Here is a 21906-nt window from a genome sequence, read left to right on the forward strand (position 1 = left end):
TCAGAGAAGCACGGGAGCATAGGTTAGCACCAGGATCCTGTCCACGTAACCGAGACAGCACTCCAGCCCTCCTTACAAACTCGGGACTACGCCTTTAGGACACCCCTTCTTCTTCCTCGCAAGCACGAGCGCAGTCCATACACCCTTCACGTATATTGTGCTTGATTCTGGCAGCCGCAGTTACCAGCCCTGAGCAGGAAGCACTATCGCCCAAAGCTGCTTTTTTTTTTTGTGGGTGCAGAATTTAGGCAACCCTATTTCAGCAGAGCAGCTACAGCAGCGTCCAGGTCAACGCATCTCTGGAGGCAGCCATCAGCAAAACTGAAGCAAATCACGATGGTACTTCCATCTCTCTACAACTAGAGTAGCTCAGCACCGGTCGAGTTTCACAGTTCCCCGAGTACCTTTCTATACATTTTACTTTCCATCTACCCTGGCAGGATGCATACGCACTCCATTCCTTCACCTCCTCAGTAGTATCAGCTAAGACAAGATCTAGGCGTTAGGCCGTCGCTGCCACCCTACGGTTGCTTAGCCAGGGAAGTGAGGCCATCTGTTTGCTCCTAAGCAGGCAGCGTGCATCATCGCGCTCCCTTATGCTCTCTTCTTTCCAATCCTGTCCATGCCCACCTCATCGTTTGTTTTTTCTTCCAGCTTCAACAACCAAACCATTTGTGGAAACAACAGGTTTCCACTTGCGGCAGGCAGGAGTCACTCCTGGAAGACCTGGATAGCTGCTGGGGCCCACCAGCGAGTGGGATTTTCTCATGTGTCTTTAGGGCATGCAACTGTTTCCACACCTCTCAGTGGGAGGGAGAATCTCCCTCTTGAACTGCAGTTGAAGCCCATCACCCAGGCAGCAGTGGTGCAGTCAAAGAGGACAGGTGGCTATGAGTGCTGTTAGGTCTCCAGCAAAACAAGCACCAGAAGAATGAGACATTTTATACCGTTTGCTGTGCCAGAGGGTATGCGCTTTTGTTTTTGAATTAATGGATAAAACCAGGATCTATTAAATTCCAGGTTGCCTGCAGCATGCAGGCAAATGAGAGTATCAGCAACTCCAATGGCACAAGTAAGTAGCTGATTTCATTTTCAGAGTAATACAATAATTCACAAATTCCTTGGAGAGATGTATACACTCCCTTGTGTCCATGGATGGGACACCAGATGCTCACATAAGTGGAAGACGTATGATGATGTTTGCAGGATACCTGGGCTCAACAGCCCCCCACTATATTATGGGGGTTGCCTGGAGAGGTTGGGTTCATTGATAACTCTGAGCCTTCTCATCATGTTTGTTGGTTTCTCTGGAAGTAGGCTGTTGTGGGGAGTAAGCTGGGACAAGGATCCAAGATAGCCTGCGGTCCTCAGGTCTGTAGATAAGCTGCTGCTAAGCAGTAGGAATTAGAAGCACTGTCTATAGAGTGAGGCAACAGAGTAACTAGTACCCTTCTCTTCTCAGTACTACCCGAGCACATTCGGGTACTACATTCCTGTCGTACCCTTCAGCTGTAATTGCGCGTTTCTAAGCTTCTTCCCTACCCCGGCAACTCCTGTTGTCCTTCCATCTATTTTAGCAGATGGAAGAAAGATCTCACTTTCCAGTTACTACATGACTAGCACACACATTATTTGCACTGCAGTCAAAAAAAAAAAAAAAAAAAAAAAGCATGTTTAATCGGGGTTTTACCCCAAATCCAGGATCCATCAGAATATAAGACAGGCTTAACTGTTCTGAAAGAGTCAAAGAGTCAAAGCCCTGGATCTATCAGAGAAGGCCATCCTCGTTCTCCCAAGAGATCTACCTATCTTAAGTTTAAATCAAGAGATAGTATCCTGACTTCAGATACAAGACTGACCTTACCTTCAGTCAAATACTCTCAGCTTTGTCTTAAAAGTGACGGATTCCAACCAAAACGGTAGCTTGCCAAAACCTGCTGCGATCCCATCCCTATATCCAGAGGCAGAGCATCACGTTTATTTCACTGTTCTCCGTGATAAAGGACAGTACTTGCACACAGGTACTTTTTTTTTCTTTTTTTTATTGCTGTTAATTCAAGGAAAAAGGTTGCATAAAATCCAATCTCTTCTAGAAATATAAGTGACCTTTCCAGTACATTTCAAATATCAAAGTATATGGTAAACATACAAATAAAGAGAAGGTAACATACCTCCTATTTACAGTACAGTATTTTAAATCATAAAATAAGTTCCATAAAGTACAACTGGCAGGTAATTCACAATACAAGTCCATTGGTGGTTTAACACCCTCACTTCAACTCAAACGCGGTTCATTCATTTCAAGTGGTCCAAAAATACCCAGATCAAATAAAAATTTTAATCAAAATAATTTTCATTTACTACTTAAACTTTTTTTTTTTTTAAATTAAAGCTTTCATCTACCTCCCTCCCCATTCCCCCCCTCCAAGAAAAAAGTTTCAAAATGTACACTGGTGCTATAAATATAAATGCTACCTATGAAGAAATGTAGTAATCAAGCTTTTTCTCTTCAAGTTTTTTTGTTTGTTTAGCAATTTATTAGACGGCTGAACCAAAGATTGATTTTATTTCATCCCTCTACCGGACACCAGGTCTGATTTTAAGAAAAAACATTTCTGCCATGAACTGTGAGGAATGCCAAACCTTATGGATATACAGTGGTAGTTGTTCATCGGTGTTGAATGCAGCAGTCAAAAAATACACTCATCTTCCAGATAACCTCAGTGCACTTTAGGAAATCAAATATTACCTGGAAGCAATTTAGTACATATATTGGCTTTTAAAAATAAAATAAAAAATACAGCAGCATTAAACTTACTTACTCATGATACTGACATGATTAATACCATCTTAACACTCATTTCAGTCTTTCACATTATACCGTAATTACGCATAGTGGTAAATCGTTATAAAATAGTGACTTTGCTATTTGGTAGACAGGTTCTAATACTAATACCTGACTATTTTGTAGAAAACCATAGCTTTTGTTCAGTTTGAAATAAAACATTTACATTCTAAGTACAATGCAACACTGTAATAGTTTAGGAAAAAAATACTCAATCAAGTAATGTTCATTCTGTGTTGACACAATGTAGAATAGCTTTAAAAAAGAAAAAAATGCTGTCAACTTTCATTACAAATGCAAACACACTGAGTACAACATTCATACCATTTTTTTCACCTTTGCTGAACATACAGGCTAAAAAGCTACAATGGAAGAAAAATCTGTCATTTAAGCTCGTTCTAAATCTGTTCCAGTCCACACAGTTTCAGCCCCTTCCTGCTCTATATATTTTCATTTATCTGGGACTCGAGAGCTGTGTATATGTATTATTATCAGATATAGTACACATACAGTATCGGGTGTTCCTTTGGACTCTCCTAATAGGACGTTTGAACATCTCCCCTCAATTCATGAGCATTAATTTAGAGTACGGGCAGGGTCTGTATGAACTGCTAAACACTCATGCAAGTCCAACGAATCCACGTGGACAAACAGGGAAAGAAAATAAAACAGCAGCATAAGGAGAACAGGGAGGGAGGGAAGAAGATTGTGGTGGGGAACATGACCAAGTTTCTTCTTTCACCATATGGCTGCTCCACCAGTGATGTCAGAGGTCAGAGGACTTTTTTTTTTTTTTTTTTTTTTTAGAAAAAATGCAGTAAACATTGCACATGTCTCAAGTCTTCAGTGCAAAAGCATGGTTCGAATGCTCTTTTTGATTGTTTGGCTGTGTGTTTGAATTACATGCATTACGCAAGCCTTTTGTAGAACCAGGAGGAGACCAGGGACTCAGCTTTCTTCTTTCAAATGGAACAGAGGTGCAAAAGCAATGAAAAATTCCAAAAGAATATAGAACCGGGAATGTCCCAAAACACAAGACCACCCCACCCCCCTCCCACACACACCTTCCCCCAATTTCCCAAGCTTCAGTTTAAGTAGGCAATGTTTACTTGTTTCAGTCTGCAGAATCCAAGGTATCATTGGAAGGGGGAGGGGGAGGTGCGTATCTCAGTCTGTAAGTGCCTAAAACAGGAAAGAGAACTACTAAGTCACTGCTCACAATTCAAATGGATTACAAAACCACTACAAGGTATCAAAATGGACATGCTCTTCAAAAGGCACTATCATCCTCCAGTCCTTTTAAAGTAGGTCCTAAGATTTTATACTATTTTCTTTCATCTGCTTGCTAAAACTGTAAGTTTAAAAAAGATACAGATCGTAGACATAGGAGACTTTACCTTTACTGGAAAAATGCAGAGCAAAGACCACCCCCATCAAGGTTTGTCTTTTCTGTTCCAGTCTGACCAAACAAGTAAAGTCAGAATGGGAACAGGCCAAGAATCAAAAGTTTAGTTTATGCTCTATGCAAACACTGCATTTTCCCCATTCTTCTGGATGGAGAGAGAAATGGCATATGAGACTGAAGCCATTCCTTCGATTTTCAGTTCCAATTGGCTTCTGCCTTTTTGCTGCAACTTGTCTGAAAAGTTAAAGCATGTTTCATTCATTGCATGATGGGGCACAGAAGGATGGCTGGTTGTGCAAAGGTATGCTTTAGGAAAGTTAAATTATCAAATGGCTAGTCTGTTGTTTTGTGGTTTTGTTTAAATTCTCACAAGTTTTAAGAATCCAAGTTCATATCACAGACAGCAATTGATATCTTTCACTTTTTGCCAATGGATTCTCTCCAAAAAAACACTGAACAGGAATGGAAAAATTGAAACGACAAGCAAGTCTCAACATAATGCCAAGAACAAATCAGTGAAAAAAGAATGACAATTTAGGACTGATATAGTTCGACTTTCCAGCTTCGAATCATTCCCACTTTCAACTTTACAAACCGAACCCCGTTCCCTTGCACTGTTCTACAAAATTTTCAGGCAGAGATATGATACTTTGCAGTTTTAGAGCAGGTCACTAGTGCACAACCATTTACACAAAACATACACACGCACGCACACCTTTCTGCAAGACCAGAAACAGCACATTCAGAAAGGTAAAGAGAATCTGCTAAACTCAAAAGCAAGTCCGCTGGGAGTTATCATGATTACCTTGTTGACTGGCCTCCATGGATGACTGCTTACAGTCCTGCGCATAGTGTCCACTTACACCACAATTGTAACATGAAACGTTCCCATTCTTCTTGGGTCCCGACCCATTTGTGTTGGCAACTACGTTAGGTGCTGGATATACAGGATAGAACCTCCCAAATCCTGCCATCTGCTGCATACCATAGTTGGCTTGGCTTCCCATCACTGGGTCATGCATAAGCCCGTTTGCATATGGAGACTGATGCAGGAAGAAAGGAAGTTGTGTTCCATTGCTTTGATGTGCTTGATTGAGGTAGCTGCCATTGCAAAGGGATGGCAGAGTGAAGAAAGACGGAACTCTGTAGACTTGTCCATGAAGTGGGTTATGATAAAAATAGCTATTAATCTGAAGGCTTCCATTGGTCCCACAGCTACACCTACGTCCACAAGAACCGCAAGGACCAGATCCCAACTGCTGCGGAGGCAACATTGTCCCATTAGTGTTATTATTTCCAACAGCATTTATGTAGGATGTGCTGTCGCTCTGTGCAGTGCTGTGTGTTAAAGCAGGGCTCGGGCTAGGGGCAGGGCCTGGCGTATGTGTAGGTATTGCAGGAGGAACAGTGGACTGGACCTGACCAACACCTAAACCAGCTGACTGAGGTGGTGAGGAAGTCGCTACAGTGTTTAGCACGTTTGTATTCTGGTTGGGCAACACACTGGTAGCATGAGGACTGCCTGGCAAAGCGTATGAAGCTGGTGGAGGTGGCGGTGCTGCTGTGGAGAGACCAGCTGCTGGAAGAACTACCTTTAGATTGGTAGGCTGAGGGATTGCTCCTGGGTTTCCCTCAATGTGAGGCACCATTTGATTCAGTCCTACCACCTGGGATGCAGGTTTTGTGATGGGATCTGTAGTAGGAACTGGGGATCCTGGGAAACTACCTGGATTGTGGACTGGGATAAAGGCAGTATTTGGTGATCCGATACTTAAGTTTCCTGTCGGCTGCTGCGGTCCATTAACTGTGCAACTTTCCGATGATCCCTGTGGAGAGGGCATTTTCAATCTATGTATTGCCAAATGCAAAGCAGGGCTACCAGGCTGGACAGAATGTGGAAGGAAAGTGGATGGGACTGGCAAAGGGGAAGCCATCAGCTCAAGGCGTTTCTCAGGTTCACCAGAGGTCACTGGGCCCATTCCACCAGGAGGCGAATTTGCAGACTCTCTCACTGGCGAGACAGCAACAGGCGTGGTAACAAGCATTCCCATCGTTTTACCATCTGCAGATATGGGTGGTGGGACAACTGCTTCAGGCTTTTGGGCAGCGCTGTGCATCACACAGTGTAAGGCAGGCATGAAGGAAATATGTTGAAACTTTGCATTCAAAGGATCTTCTGAAAGGCTTCCGTTTTCGTTGTTCACTGAAGAGATCTGAGTAGATGATTTGTTCATATTTGATGAACTGACAGCACTGTAGCCTGTAAACCTAGTTGTATTTTGATTCCCAGAGTCCTCAGAATTGCTGTCTGTATCTGTGGAGACAAAGGCATTTGTCAGTCAGAAGAATGAAACTGAAACAATAGAGTCGTGCCCTGAATTCATTTACCCATATAAAACTTCCTAAGTTTGATGACGCAAATGATAGTTATATCTTTCTGATTCAGAATAACTTTGAGATTATTTTCATTCATCCAAATCAAGCTAGGTCAATCTCTATCAAACTGCCCAACTAGCTACTCTGTCTTTGACTTGTGCTATCTGCAAACGTGAAGAGTAGGGCATAGACTGAATTCGGAATTTGCATCTACCTAGAAAGACACTAACAGAGCTTACTCAAATTTGGAAGGAGTGACAAATTAAACTGTCAATAGAAAAAGAAGGACCTCTCAGACATGCCACACATAATTCAGTATAAAACCAGTCCCTGTCATGACAAAGTTATTCCCATTGCTGTACTGCTGAAATTTCTCTATGCCACTGTGGTCAGAAAACTACTACACGTATGTAGTAATCTAAAACTCAACAGTATTTAAACAGTCCTGCTATTTGCTAGAAGCCTTCAAACTGTCCAGTCCCGAAACCCACAAAGCAAAATGCGTTCTGTGGCTACTTCAGAAATAAAAGCAGCTAATAAAAGTGAGAAACCAATTAAAATTAATACAAAAAAGAGATTAGTCTAGGAATAAAGACGTTCATGCACACTCTCCACAAATACAACCTCTGTCTTTTTCTTCTTCACTGTCAAAGCTTTCCCTCCCATCATGTCGTGGACTAGAAGGAGAACTGTAACTTTCAGATGATGTTTCTCCACATGTATCATGACCAGATCCAGCGTCCAAATTCAGATCTAAAAATAAAAATTAGCATTTTTATTTTTAATCTCAGTATACAGAAGTGAGGTTATTTTGGTTTGCTCACGTCTCACATTAGTTCAGATTTTTGTTTGTTCCTACTTAATTGCATCTGTCCCCTGCATTCCTAACACTCCCATTCCCAGCAGTCAGGACTGGTCTTGTCCCTGAATTTGTGATGATGGAATCCTTGGTGTTAAAGATGCTGACACTGAAAATTCATATTTATGCACAGTAGTGAAAAGAATGATCTTCCTCAATAGATTTTGTGATGCCTACTGTACCAAATTGTACTATAATAATAATTTTCTCTGAATGGTAATGACCAAATGTTTCCATTCAAAGAGATGTAATACTCCTTGGTCATACTGACAAAGGCAAAAAGCTAACTCAGCGGGCAACATCAAAATAATACACCTTTTCACAATTAACTCTTTCGAACAGGCTTTAAGCAAACTTTTTCTTTAAACAGGTTTTGTTGATCAAGAGGTGAACTAAAAAAGCGTAAAATCGTTTTCTAAATTCCGCATGAGATAACGGGAAACTTATTTGTTGGAAACCAGCTTTCAGGGTGGGTTTCGATCCTATTAGCGAATTCTAGTAGGTAGCAAGTAGGCTCTGGCTTTCAAGTGCAGCCTCAGAGGTGAAGGAGCAAGACCGATGCACCCTCTCTCAGAATGTATGCCAGGGACTAGTTTCAAGGAAACCCCAACCCCCAACACCTTAGTTGGCAAAACTTCAGGACAAAAATTAGAACACTATTATTTAATTAATTCTAATAAATTATTATTTTATTCATTTATTATTGCTACTACCAGTATAACAGGTTGGGATAAGTAATTAAAAAGCTGCCTTAATGCTTCAATTCTTGAAATAATTTCCTGGATTAAACCTGTAATTGGTAAAATTATTTTAACACGTGTTTTGAATACCTAGTATAACCCTGGAGCAGCAGCATCAACCTCACATCACCGAAAGGAAGAGTCTAAAGTGCTAGTCACAAAGTATCAAGTCTTCAAATTTACAAGTGTAACTAACTGATGACTCAGAAAAGCTAAAAATAGGAAGGGAAAAATGGAAGAAAACATGATGCAGTTAAGAGTTACTGACTTAAAATAGAGCATTTCAAGCCAAGCCTGGATATATAAAGCTAGGCAGAGATTCAGACTGCAGCATGAAATTTTTTCTTTAGACTATGTCTCCAATGGGGTATCTCAAAAGACATTTTGAAGTTTGTACACAAATGCACAGGTAGAAAGCTCATCTCTTAGCAGGACTTAATTGCTTCCAGCCGCTGTGGGTTGCAGTTTGTCCTTGGAGTGGCCTTAAGTTGCCAACAGTATCAGACAGGCAGTTTCACATCTGTAGAGTAGTGGGTAGTGAGCAGACAGAACTCCTACGGCAAAACATTCCCTATTTAACTCTGCGCTACGTCACACAAAATTGCACCACCTCTTAAAGTTATCGTCAGTTCATAAAACGTCAGTGCGTTTTGCCTGACAGCAAGAATAGTAACCAATCAGAAGCATATGCAGCAAAACTGTGCTGTAGAGTATGTTTTCTACTTGTGCAGCCCTTAGCTATAACTCTCTAAAATTGCCCTGGTTTTGCTAAATTCGTGAACCATGAATTCTTAAAAGTTTTAGTCAAATACTGTTGTAGAAGGTAACAAAAACTGCCCATACAACACTTTACAATAATTCAGAATGGGATCCTCCTGGAACTCTCAATGGTGAGAAGTGGTTAGAAGAAAGAATGAAAGCTTAATCAAGACTGTACCCCAAGTGGAATCAAGACAAGGCACTTTTTAAGAGTCCTTTCAACACTTATGCCAATTAGGTGGTGAAGAAAAAGGCAAATTCTTTGTCAACTTTCTGTCATGAGAACCAAGTGTAAGAGAGGCGAGGCCGCAACTGATATCATGAGCTTAGAAAACTTCAAGATGGCAAAGTCAATGTGTAACACAGCTCTTCAGAAATTTGTAATAAAATTTGGGGACTCAATTTACTGAAGGAACACAAATATAATTTTGTCTTATAACTGACTGATGTACGCAAGTCTTGGCCTAGACACTAGATTTTGCTGGATGACCCAAAGTTGAAAATGCTGCTAGGGTAGCATACACAGTTCTGTGTTGTAGCTCAGCGGTCACTTGGTTTACATACTACAGTTCATCAACAGTTCACACCAGAGGGTTTTCGTAAGGTTCCTCATGGGTCATTCCACGATAGCTGAAAACACAAGTGAGCTGCAAAGAGAACGCTAATGATGAGATGCTGGATCTCCACACACTCGGACTGATAAATTTCACACAGAAGTAGCCCAACATTAGCTGTTTCTGCAACTACTACTCCACATAAGGCAACTTATGGAGAATTTACTAGAATTTTTCAAGTTATGCATGAAAAGAGACATACCCTAAGCCAACTGCATACAGGAGACTGAGTCTAGCATGTTCAATACAGCAAGTCAAAACACAGACTAGACAGCCAACGTGCTGACTTGCACCAAACCAGATTTCAGACTTGTGATTTCCCCTTTACTGCAGAACAATGAATAATCAGCAAAGCCGGAAAGTCTGCTTCTTGCAAACAGCTTGGGAAAAAACATCTTACCTTTTGCTGTCCCTGTACGGATGTGCTGTGATGCTGCAACTCTAACTCCATTAGTCCTGTTATTCAACCGGCAGTCAGTTTTCTTTGCTTTCTCCCTGTGTAAAAAATTTTCATGGGTTTTTTTTCCAAATGCATGGGCCCAAATAATCAACCATGAATGAACTTACAATGCCACTATAAACAAAGGCAGTGACTGGAGGCCAGAAACAAATGTAGATAATAAACAAACAGGTAAAGGCTGCTAGCGCAATATACCAGGAACTAAACTGCAAGCAGTGTTAATAAACACTATGAATAAAGATCTAAAAAAGAAAACACACAAAAAAAGAAATGCTGCAGCTGATTCTAAAGTTGTCTTTCAAAGCTGATGTGTGAAATACAGCCGTACAGCCGTGTCCTGCCTCATCCAGGACAAGCAGACTAGTATAAAAGCATCAGGCTACAGAGTAACAAAATGACAGACAGTCAACTTGGAAGCAGGCAGAATATTAGACAAAGGTGGAAATGTTTTCAATTCCTCACAGTGCAGGATTGTGTAGCCCACAGGAAGTTCTGAAGCCCTCTGATGTGCAAATTATCTTCAATAAAACATTTCAGCAAGTTATCACCCACTCTATAATGCTAAAGGTTGCTGTCAATGCTTACTTGATTTTCAGTGTTTTCTGGACAGCTTTACACCTTTTAACTTTCAAATAAATATAAAGGGAAAAAAGGCAATTCAGTATCTGTTAAGAACCTACTTCTGCTCCTTCATCTTTTTGTTAAATGACAACTGATATTTTGAGAAACAAATGCATTCAATTACATTCCTTTTTTCAAGTTGCTTCTTTTCAGAAAATAAAATAAGGATTTTTTTGTAGACTGGCTTCACACTATGCCATATCTTGTTCCACAATAGCAAAAAAAAGCACTTAATTGATTGTAGACTCTGTTTATCAGAGTGAATGCATTACACTTTCTTTCTGGATTACTGGTTATATTGGAAACCTACTTTTCCAGCTGTGGCTTTCCTTTCTTCTTGCTTACTGTAGACAGACTTCGTTTTTCCGTTGTATGCTAGACAGAAAATACAAAGACATCAGTCAAACAGCAGAATTTGTATCACACAACCCAACAAAAAAAAAAAAAAAACCCTCTCAACCGATAGGTCCATGAGCCCACGACTAGTGTGCTCACAGGTGCCGTAAGCATACAAGCAACTACTTCTACAGTGCACCCAGGCCTTTAAAATAATGCATCTTGTCTTGCATTTATGCTATTATCAGCAAATTACTACTTGCAAATATTCTCAAGAAATCAATCAAATTTTTGTTTGCATGCTGTCTTTCCTCCTGAGGATGAAAACAAATGTGTTTCCTCACATATTCACTAAGAGGCTAATCACAAGGCTTAAGGGGCTACAGAATTTATTTATTTAAATGGAATTATCTGATAGCTGGGGGGTGGGAAGGACATGGGGCAAATTATTTTTACATAGTGACAAAACAGGTACCCAACCTTAAACTGGAGGTTGCTGCTAAACTAAACCCTAGAATATTACCTAGAAGGACATAAGAAAAAAATATAGCATCTGCATCATTCTTTAAGTATGCTATTACTATCTGCTAGTAACATCTCCTATTTGGCAAAGCAGTAAAAGTTATGAAAATGCAGCAGTAATCTCCGTCCAAATGTGCTGTACTTGGACATCCTTTAAATAGGAAGTCGCTTTTCCTCTGCTTTAGCGTATTAATTCTTTTTCTTGCCTCGAGCTTGCACTACTTCAAGCTTTGATGCAGTTTACCATTTAATCTTTAGAAGCAAATTTCAATTCATATACCCTGCCTTGTGAAATAAGGAAACTTTGTTTGGCTTGCCATTCCCCACGTAATAATCAATAGCCAAATCCTGCATGCAGAGGAAGAGTAATATTAAGCAATTCTAACATTCAAGGTTTTTCAGATGTAAGCAGTGTAAGTCCTTCCCCCGATTTCGGCAGATGATTTTATTTATAAATAATTATTCTTCTCAATTATACTCAAACCAAAATTGACCACTGAAGGGAAACAAATCTCAGAAGTGGTGTATATGCACCTAGCTATTAACTTTTCTTAACAAAGATTAATACTTAAGTTACTTAGATAATGTAGATATGATAGAAAGAATATGTCTAACCTGTTGTCCCTACAGCAGCATTAATATGGTTTAGTTAGTACTACAGCTTCTAGTTTGTTCCTTGCAATAACACAGAAATTCCTCAGGTGTTCTAGAACTCCCTGATGACAATATGTTACAATAACAGGAAAATGTCTGATTAGAAATGAAGATTAGACTTTTCTGATTACTTATATCCTACTGGGAAATTTTACTTACAAATTCACAAACAGAATACGCAACTTTATGAGACAGTGGTAAGTAATTATGAGGGTTTTTTCTAGCCAAGATGAATCAGTAGCAACTTGAACTTTGACATTTATTTGTACAATTTTAGCAGGGCTCTTCATCTTTTAAAGCTAAACCTAACCACATGTAGTGGAGAGTCTTCTCAAGCGTCTCAGAATATTGCTTTAAAGAAAAAAAAGCAACACACCTGGTCAAGTAGGTTTGTACAGTGCTCTGGGTGCTGCTGGACAATACAGCTTTTTCTTCTCCAGTCCACTACCCCATTTTGCTCAGAGTGCTGTATGTTAAGGCTATCCAGTGAAGAACATTTTGCACTGCTAGTGCTGCTGAAAGGAGGAAAAAAAAAAAAAATCAGTTACGCCGATGTGAACAAACTTGCAGGCTTTTCCTACCAACATACATATTATTGCATATTGCATGTTGGGAAACTGCAGTATTTTGCTTTCAGAAAACCCTAGAAATTCTCAAGACATTTAGAAGACGTAAATTACAGGAGTTCTTGTGCTCTAAAGTTATACTAACGACCTGAACATAATTGGAGTTCCTTTTTCCATTTGTCTATTATTCTTCGAAGTAAAATTCAGAACAACAGAATTTGTAGAAAACAGTACTGAGAAGAGTTTCCATGGATATTTCTGCACACAAAGTCTTTTTGTTTTGCTTTTTTCAGACGAGCTGTGGGGAAATTTTCCAGATAGAAACGTATTCTGGATTCATCTTCTTTCTTCCTTCCTTATCATTAATGACAAAACTGGAATTACTTTGTAAACTGTATTTCAGAATTCATGAGACATTTTTAAGAAAAGAAGTGCATGGCTACTTACAGATCATACTGCAGCTGTGTTTGTTTGAATTTCAAAATAGTCATCTTGCTTTATATTTTTACCTTCAGGATTGTTAGTTTTCAGTAGTGCTGGGAAAGGGGAGTAGCATTTGGCATTTATCCTAGACCTTATAATGCCTTCCACTGAAGCACTCCTTACCACTGAACTAGGTCTGAGAGTACTGGCAACAAAGACTGTTGGAAAAACAGTCAGGGTTCTGACAGAGTCAGTAGGGCACATTGACCTATAAACTTTTCATCTATCATTCAAAACCATGCCCTACTCCAGACTGGATGCTAAAAAAGACAAAAAATTAAGATTTAAAAAAAAAAAAAGAGGGTTAACAATTTTAAATTCTTACTAAAATGCTGATAATTCAAACTGCCTTTTAAATTTAGGGCTGTTGGCAAGCTGCATCATGAAGATTGCTGCAATATGAAATGCTACTCAGTTCTCATGATGGCAGAAATCTAGCTCACTCCAAAGCACGAGACACGCTGAAGTTTCAGTAGCTACTTACCAAATACCTCTGGAAATAAGTGCTCAAACTACTTAAACGATGTACAATAGACTATTAAAAAAATAGTTTAAGAAAATGGTGAGAACCCAAGGTGGTCTCAAAATACAGACATGAGCCCATGACTGCAGGGATATAAGCAAGGTCACTTCAGAAACTTCAGACGCATGGAGTTAAATGAATCCACTGTCAAATCTGCAGTCATTTCACGTAAGCCGTGATATTACTAAATTTTTTATTTCATGTCTGATCTCATTCCTAACAGTAAATTTTTTTTAACCTTTTCAAAAGAAACGCTGCCATACTGAATAAAAAGATAAGATAGACAGATGTAACGTACAAATTTTCCTGAAATATAACAATGCTATTCGAGATGAACTCTCTCAACTCTAGACAGTTTCATACATATTTAAAAGAGAAAAGTTTCATTCAGTGCCATTTCTTTAGAGACCATAAATAGCTCGCACAGATTTTAAGACGACAGACACATAATGCTGACAGGAGAGGACTAACAGACTTCTAGCAGTGAAGTAGTAAACACATTTTCCCCTCTTAAACAAATAGAAAATAATAGCTAGCAAAAGGAGTTTCTATTACAGAAGTTTGTGGAAAGGCCTGTCCCTGTCCTACCTGAAAGACAGATCTTAAACTACAGTCAACTTTAGTATACTTTATTATACAATGAATAAGAAAAAGGCTTTTCTTTTTTTTTTTTTTTTTTATTAGTAACTATATGCGAGTAAGTTTGGATCCCGCTCTTACGACTTCATAGCAGGCTGTATATTCAATGGTATAATCAGATTTTGTCAAGATGACATTCTCTTCTTGAAGAAATGTAAGGTGAGAGTAAATAGGAGAGTTAAAAAAACAAAACAGAAGCAAACCACTAAGCTGTCCAATTGGTAATTTCACAACAAATTGTCTAAAATCCATGAACTTTAAACAGCGTTGTTTTGTGCTATGTTTATATTCTAATAATTGTAATTCCAGGTAATATCCCCCCCTCCCCGAGTTAAATACATTTTACGGAAAATCAACACAGAACAAAACTGTAAACCACGGTAAGTTTTGTATCCATTTTTTTGTCTTAATATAGTTGAAATATTGCACAAGTATGTGCAAACACATCCAAAGTTTCTGGTCAAAATACATTAATAGGTGAATTCAATTACATACTTCATATATCTGAAAGCATATATAAACAACTTCAATACAGTTAAGAAGTGCTTTCACTTACAGTGAACATAAAACAGCAAGGTATACATGCTACTAAGCAAGAACAGACTATCTTCTCCTATAAGGTCATCTTTGAAGCTACTGAAGAAAAGCTTGACATTTTCAATATGTGCATGGGTGTGGAAAAATATATGCAATACAAATTTATATTACTCAGCTTATAAACACAAATCAAAACATCAACTCAAGTAGCGAAGATTCACAAAATTTGGGAAAAAAGAGTTCCAAATCAACTAGACATACAGATTTAGATATAATACCTTTTGGAATATTTTTCTAACACAGATTAAGTTAATAACTCCCCCCAAAACAACAAAAAATAACACATGAGAACGCCACCCCAATCAAACAAAAACTGCACAAACAAGCTTTACTCTAGAAGGAAACACATACTCTCAAAGTACTAACAAATGAAGTTCAGAAAGGTAGCATCGTCACGTTATATCCTAGTACCTACTTGGCAACAGGACTTTTTCCATTATGTTTCTTGTGAACTGTTGTGTGTTGCATTACATCTGGAAAAAAAAAAAACAAACAACAAAGCATAATTTCAATAGCAGTTCCTATTTCCTCTTTTAGATCAATCCAACAAATTAATCTTTCCATCACTACCAGACACTTAGCAGAAGCCATCTCCATTAAATAGGCTAGGCTTAATTTACAGTGCTGAAATTAACAGGTATTGCAAAGAGGACAGATCAGTTTGTACAGACAGTATAATCAAGGCTCTTTACCCTCCATTTCACAGAAGAATGAAACAGAAAAATAAGAACTACAACAACTGTTTATATTTGCTCATCTGTACATTTAAACGTAAGGAGTAAATGCGTGACTGATTATCACGCAGGATGAAAGGATGGAGATAGAAGAAAGGATTCAGTTAGGAGAGCACTGAATTTTATAATTTTTTCTGAACTGCTAAAATCTCAAAACTATGTCACACGTTCTGAATAGCAAATGAAGACAAGTCTTACACAGAAGTATTGCATTCTGAACCTCAAAATTCACCCTGCAAGTAAGGCTTTACAAATTATATTTGACGTAAAAAGAGATACTGCCTCAAACAAGAACTTCAGAGACACGGTCTACCCTTTTCTTTAAGGCTCTGCCCTTTTCTTTAAGGCAACTATTAAATTTTAACAAAAGCAACTCTTCTTAATTCCAGCTGTTGATGATCTTAGCCTTCTTAGTAGCTTTCATTCTGCCTGAACTCCTCTCAATGCTACAAAGAAGTTCGAATTATGATTTGAAAAAAAAAATTTTTTTTTTTTTTAAAATAACAATTTTTAAACTTCTGGTAGAACAAATGTCACAAAAGATGTTCTGAAATGCATTTGTAGTTTCGTCAGGTGAACAGATTTTTTTTTTTTTTTAAAAGACCAGTATATAAAACAATATTTGAGCCATTTTCAAATATAGAGTAAATTTACTTGGCGCGTTCCGAATTCTAAAGAAGAATATGGCAACGATTTTTTTTAAATAAGACAAAACTGTCTGAACTGCGTATGTGGATTACTGATTGCACATAAGATGAACTGCAAACTTCTTATTAGTTATTAATGTGTAACAGGGTAAGAGTGGTGTCAATCTGAAAGCTAGTTTAAGTGTTCAGTGGTCCATGTTCCCCTATCAGTCCCATTTCTCATCCTTTTCACCTACCAGAAGCTTATACTTGTTCGCTATGGAAAACAATGCAAAACTGTCTTGCCATTTCTTTCAGAATGAAATGACTGACCAACCACTAGGCTGCTGCTTCCACATGTGAACTGTTTTTGAGGTATTTGGAAAACACGGGCTTTCAGACTGTAATCAATACTCCCTACAGTCCCAAACTGTCCTTATTAACAGTCCATAGTATAAAAGCAGCATAGGTTAAGAATAAGAGGAGGAAAACTTGTGCCAGGGAAGGTTTAGACTGGATATTAGGAAAAATTTTTACACTGAAAGGGTTATTAAGCATTGGAACAGGCTGCCCAGGGAAGTGGTTGAGGCACCATCCCTGGAGGTATTTAAAAGACGGGTAGACATAGTGCTTAGAGATATGGTTTAGTGATGGTTTTTGTCAGAGTTAGGTTGATGGTTGGACTAGATGATCTGAACAGTCCCTTCCAACCTGATTCTATCCTTTCTGTGTAAAACTAAAAGCTAGACAAATTTGGCACATTTAACGCAAAACAGTCTGCAACCCTTGAAAAGCTGCACTCAACGTTTTAACCCTGGTAACTGAAGAATAGGTAAAGACATTAAAAGCTACGAACAGTCTTGGCTAAAGTAAATTGTGAAGTATATCTTCCTGGTTGCTCAACACAGCTGTGAACTTCTGCCTCTGAGCTGTCTATGAACGCTATCACTCCTTGGATTACGCAGCAACCTCCTAAGGAAACTGCTGAAAGTATACAAAAATTCTTCATTTACATAGTGGATTTCATTCAAATCTCCCAGCTTTGTACCAATGAAGAAATCAGTCAACTGTATCATTTCCAGAACTGAGTGTGGTAAAATTTCTCAGAGAAGAACCACCTTTGAGTACACAACTACCTTCCTCCTGACTTGAAGCTTCTGAACTGTCCTCCTTGAAGTGTTCTGGTGCCTTAACCGTCTTCAAAGAGGGTTGTAAGTTACCTGCAGAGAATAAAGTTCACGTAGTAACTTTATAGATCTTGAACAACTAGACAGTTCCTGAATGCTTGCACTAAACTGGAAGGTAGGGAAATGGAAGACTGAATTTACTGGTTTGTGCGTGGCAATCATTTTAACATCATCTCCTTAAAAGCAGGCCATCTCCAAGAGCAAAGGCTCTATGGAGATACTTTTATTTTGAAGAAAAGAGCGTGCAAAACAATTTGAAAGCTATGGTGCAATTTCAAAATGTTGGGATGGTGATTATAGTATTAGAAACATTCCTATTATCCTGCCATTCAGATTTTTTTATAATATTTTTTGCATTACAGCAGGAAATGGGAGGAGATCAGCAATAGTTACTAGATTTCTTCTACAACAAGTTACACTCCTCCATCGTCAAATCATTCATCTGCCAGAAGAGACCTAATTTGGGCTAAAGTCTTCTGGTGCCCTTAACACAGTCTTCACACACAATTTTTGCCTGGATGGAAAAGGAAGTGGCAATAATATTTATAGTTTTGTTCCAAAAATACCACTGCCATGCTGTAAAAAAGCACTAAGTTTGGTAATGAATCTGCCTTCAGGAGTCTACTCTTTCCCTTTCAAAAAGTTCCAAGTTAGTGCAGGTAAAAGCATCCAAAAGCTTTTGCTTAGGAGCTTGAAACGTGGATAAGAAGATCCTTCTGAATATTGTCTGCATTGAACATACTAAGCCCACAGAGATCATGCTTTAATAAAGTCTGTTGCAATCAAAAGTCTACTCCAGCCTGAAAAAGTGTCTAAAATAACTGACGTTATGAATCAGGAGGGAGCTGATTGATCTCCTCCTTAATGGAACCATGGTGGCATAATTACATTTACTGAATATATTATTTAGTGTAAGATCCCAACTATTATTTAAGGTATAGAGACCCTTCACTGAATATAGAATTTATTTTCACATAGGTTTTACTAAAACCATACCATTCAGAAAGACTGAATATTTTTGTATTCCCGAGGTGTTTTTATCCACAACTCTAAATAGTGACTGAAGACCAATTTAAACCACAATTCTTTGTCTGCCGATTAATTCTGCACAACCATTTGAGAGCTATGATGAGATTTTTCTTACAGATACGCTTCCCCCCCACCCCCACACTGTCATCACATTCAACATACGTCACCATGGGCTAACATGCAATTGCAAGCGTTACCAGGATTTCAGGCACCCCAAACAAGAAACCTAGAAAAACACACAGGCAACCTGTGGTGAGCTACCCCAGACAGTCATCCAGTCCCCCTTCTCAAAAGAAAAACAACTATGTTTAGATTTATCACGCTACTTGTCTTCACAAAACTTTTTCTTAATATCTAACTGAATGTCAGGGCCCTGAAACACACCAACAGGCTTTGCAACCTCTTCCCCTGCCCTCCCATGGGCTTCACCTGCCTGTGCTCAAGATCCAACCTGATGCAGTGCAGTTTTGCAATTTTGGGTGAGACTGATGGAAAAAGAACTGGCAGAGGCCTCATCCGGGGCTTCCATCCTTTGGCTTGGGAGCTACATTTGAGCTTGGGCCCTTGCCTGGGGTGCACCGCAGCTGTGCCCGTGCCTGGCCAGGTACCTTGCTGATCCTGTTCTTAACCCTGACCTACTGACTTGTTTTTCTACCTTGACCTCAGACCTGTCTCACTGCTTTGGACTTGTCTGGTAATCACCAGATTCCTGCCTGACCACCCTGGCCCTAATCTTCCTCATAGCAAATTAAGCCCAGAGCTTTCTGTCTTATCCACCAGAGAGAACAGATCATCCTCTTTACATTATGACTCTTTGGTATTTGAAGACTTAAGTCATCTTTCATTGGACTTTTTCCTCCTCTCTGCTCAACTATTAAGTTCATCATCCTACCTGTCATGCATTCTAGACCTGACAAATCCTTGTGAACTTACATGTACCCAATTATTTATTTATTATTATGCAAATTATTTCCCATTTATGATCACATTATAATCTGTAAGGCTTCCTGCAGAATTGACAGCTGTCCATTTTACCCTTCTCATCTACCTACCCTGCAGATAATTTCTGCCCTGCACTAACCCAGTCAAGGCTATTGTGATGGAACACGGCACTGGTTCTTTTTCAGACCATTTCAAATTACAATCACATATAACAACGCATTTCCAAGTTTTTCCCACCTAGATTTTGTCTGTAGACAAAAATATGCATACCCTGTGCAGTGTGCCTATCATTAACATGAATCTTTCTGGACTTTGGAAATTCCTTCCTCCCTGTGCAGCCTTTCATTACAACAGAATTTTCAGAATTTTCACAGCAGTAAATTCCAGCCTGTTTCACAACCATCCCGGACCTCATTAGCTTAACTTTTTCAGGAAACCGCCATGTAAGAATGTTGTTAAGTGTTACTGAAAAAAAAGCATCACAAAATGAGCTAGAGCTTTTACCTTAATCACTAGGCCTCTATCTGATCATGGGAAGAATACATTTGTCACAGATCACACCCATAATTTCAAACTAAAGTCAGCCATCATGCTTCTATTTTCTTCCAAGCGCATATGAGCAGTCTGTTTGAGAATTCCAACTTAGTCAATTCCTTACTAAGGTCTTTCACAACTTCTGAGGCAATGGCCTCACAGTCAGTGCTTTAACTGTCGTGGTATAACAGAAACAAAGACCACATCTTAAGGCATCCATACAGAGAAGCTAAGCTTAGGTTGTACAAACAATTTGTAATACACAAGTAAGTCAGAGGTCCATGAAGGAAATCTCTGCAATGCAAATGCTCTGAACAAGATTCTGTATCTTCTGAAATTAGGACCATCCTGCTATTTATGTACTATATACCCAAAATGAATCTTAGTTTAAATATCAAGACAAACACTTCATCTCCGAAAGAAACCAAATAAAAACCAGATGTGACTGTTTGGATCATCTCAAGCTTTTTGTTTGAAATTTTAAGATTTCTCAAAAGGAAAAAGTCCAAAACTGTTGCACATACTCAGTTCGTAATTACCTATTTTAACCGCATGATGGTACAGAGGAGAAGAAAGAAAGAAAAGACGACAAGCTAATGCTAATGCTACATAGCACGTTCCCACTGTCAAAAGCACGAGTATATGCTGAAGCGACTATTCATTGGCAAGGAGTTGAAATATGGCCCATAAGTACATAATTATAAAAACATAATTAGGCATGACAGAAATAACAGCTTTTTATAGACTTTTTGTTATATAAAACAGTATTAGGATATTTCTTACTGTGAGTGTGCAAGGATTCTGATGAAATTGATTGGAAGAAGTTGTATACTCTCTGATTCTGCAGAAAAGCTTGCGATGTATTTGAAAATAGCTGCCTGAAATTTAAGTGAGAGTTTGTTAAACTGTAAAATACAATACCATTTAAGAGCAAAGTACACTTGAACTTAAGAATGTTCAGCATACACAATCTCAAATGCTACTTTTGAACTTTGTTGTTCAGTACTAGCGTACAGCAAGTATAAGAAACTGGTATGATGAATTTTTTTTTTTAATTTTAAATGGCTTTTGAGCCATCCCAATTCAAGCATTTTAGCCACCTGTAACATTTAATCAAAGAGGAGTTTGGACTGAATCAAAAAATCACTGGACTTTATATATTTTTAACATTTAATTTCCCTAAACAATGCAACTGTTCCTTAAATAGACTTATTTGGTTAAATACAAAGTTGAATTCACCTATAAGCCACTATTTGCGTTTCATAATTATCTCCAAGAGTGAAGGGTGGGATTCTCAATACTGCCCTGCACTAGTTTGAGTCTGTTCCCAGGAGGTCAGTAACAACTTCTACTAGCTTCAGATACAAAAATAGGCCGAGAATGAATGGTTTTCACATGCCGCACCAAGTTTTCAGTTACTGCTTGCCAGGAAGCACTATTCAGTTCTATTTTTTTGGAGGCAGGGCAGGTGAGAGCAATTTTGGGCAACTGGACACATACTTAAGAGCCCCAAAGAAACATGTATTTATGCTAAACTGATACTGTCAGAAAACTAAATTTGTATACAGTAATGTTATTATCACACGATTATTCACACAGCATTCCAGTATAGTCACAACTTAGCTTGCAAACTGTAATTATATTTCCATACCACAACACGGTTGGATATGTTTAAAGGTTATCTTCAAACTCATCTCTTGGGTTTTTAATTACTCTGCAGCGAGGCTTCAAAACCTTTCTGTATTACAGATATGTTCTCTTCAGTCAACCTCTATTTAACAAGTTTATTAATTTAAAACCAAAATGCTTATTAGCCAAAAATTGTTCACATAGATTTAGTTTTTGGCTTGACAAC

General features: G+C 38.6%; 1 protein-coding gene across 4 annotated transcripts in view; it reads right to left on the minus strand.

Annotated features, from left to right (window-relative positions):
- Window positions 1-1888: 1888 nt before the first annotated feature.
- Window positions 1889-21906, minus strand: part of ZCCHC2 (zinc finger CCHC-type containing 2) — a 44816-nt gene continuing 24798 nt past the window's right edge. The window contains exons 6-14 of one of the 4 annotated variants that reach the window (XM_063326054.1): window positions 20835-20929; window positions 17496-17579; window positions 15415-15472; window positions 12568-12703; window positions 10990-11054; window positions 9999-10093; window positions 7251-7379; window positions 5056-6564; window positions 1889-4027 (exon numbers count right to left, since the gene is read on the minus strand). In XM_063326054.1, coding sequence (XP_063182124.1) covers window positions 3960-4027; window positions 5056-6564; window positions 7251-7379; window positions 9999-10093; window positions 10990-11054; window positions 12568-12703; window positions 15415-15472; window positions 17496-17579; window positions 20835-20929 — 2239 coding nt within the window. In that variant the 3' untranslated portion in view covers window positions 1889-3959. Of the gene's footprint in view, window positions 4028-5055; window positions 6565-7250; window positions 7380-9998; window positions 10094-10989; window positions 11055-12567; window positions 12707-15414; window positions 15473-17495; window positions 17580-20834; window positions 20930-21906 lie in introns of all 4 variants that reach the window. The other 3 variants (XM_063326053.1, XM_063326056.1, XM_063326055.1) reach the window with 3 other exon arrangements.

The sequence above is a fragment of the Chroicocephalus ridibundus genome, chromosome 2 (assembly GCF_963924245.1).
Source record: "Chroicocephalus ridibundus chromosome 2, bChrRid1.1, whole genome shotgun sequence".
Classification (NCBI taxonomy): domain Eukaryota; kingdom Metazoa; phylum Chordata; class Aves; order Charadriiformes; family Laridae; genus Chroicocephalus; species Chroicocephalus ridibundus.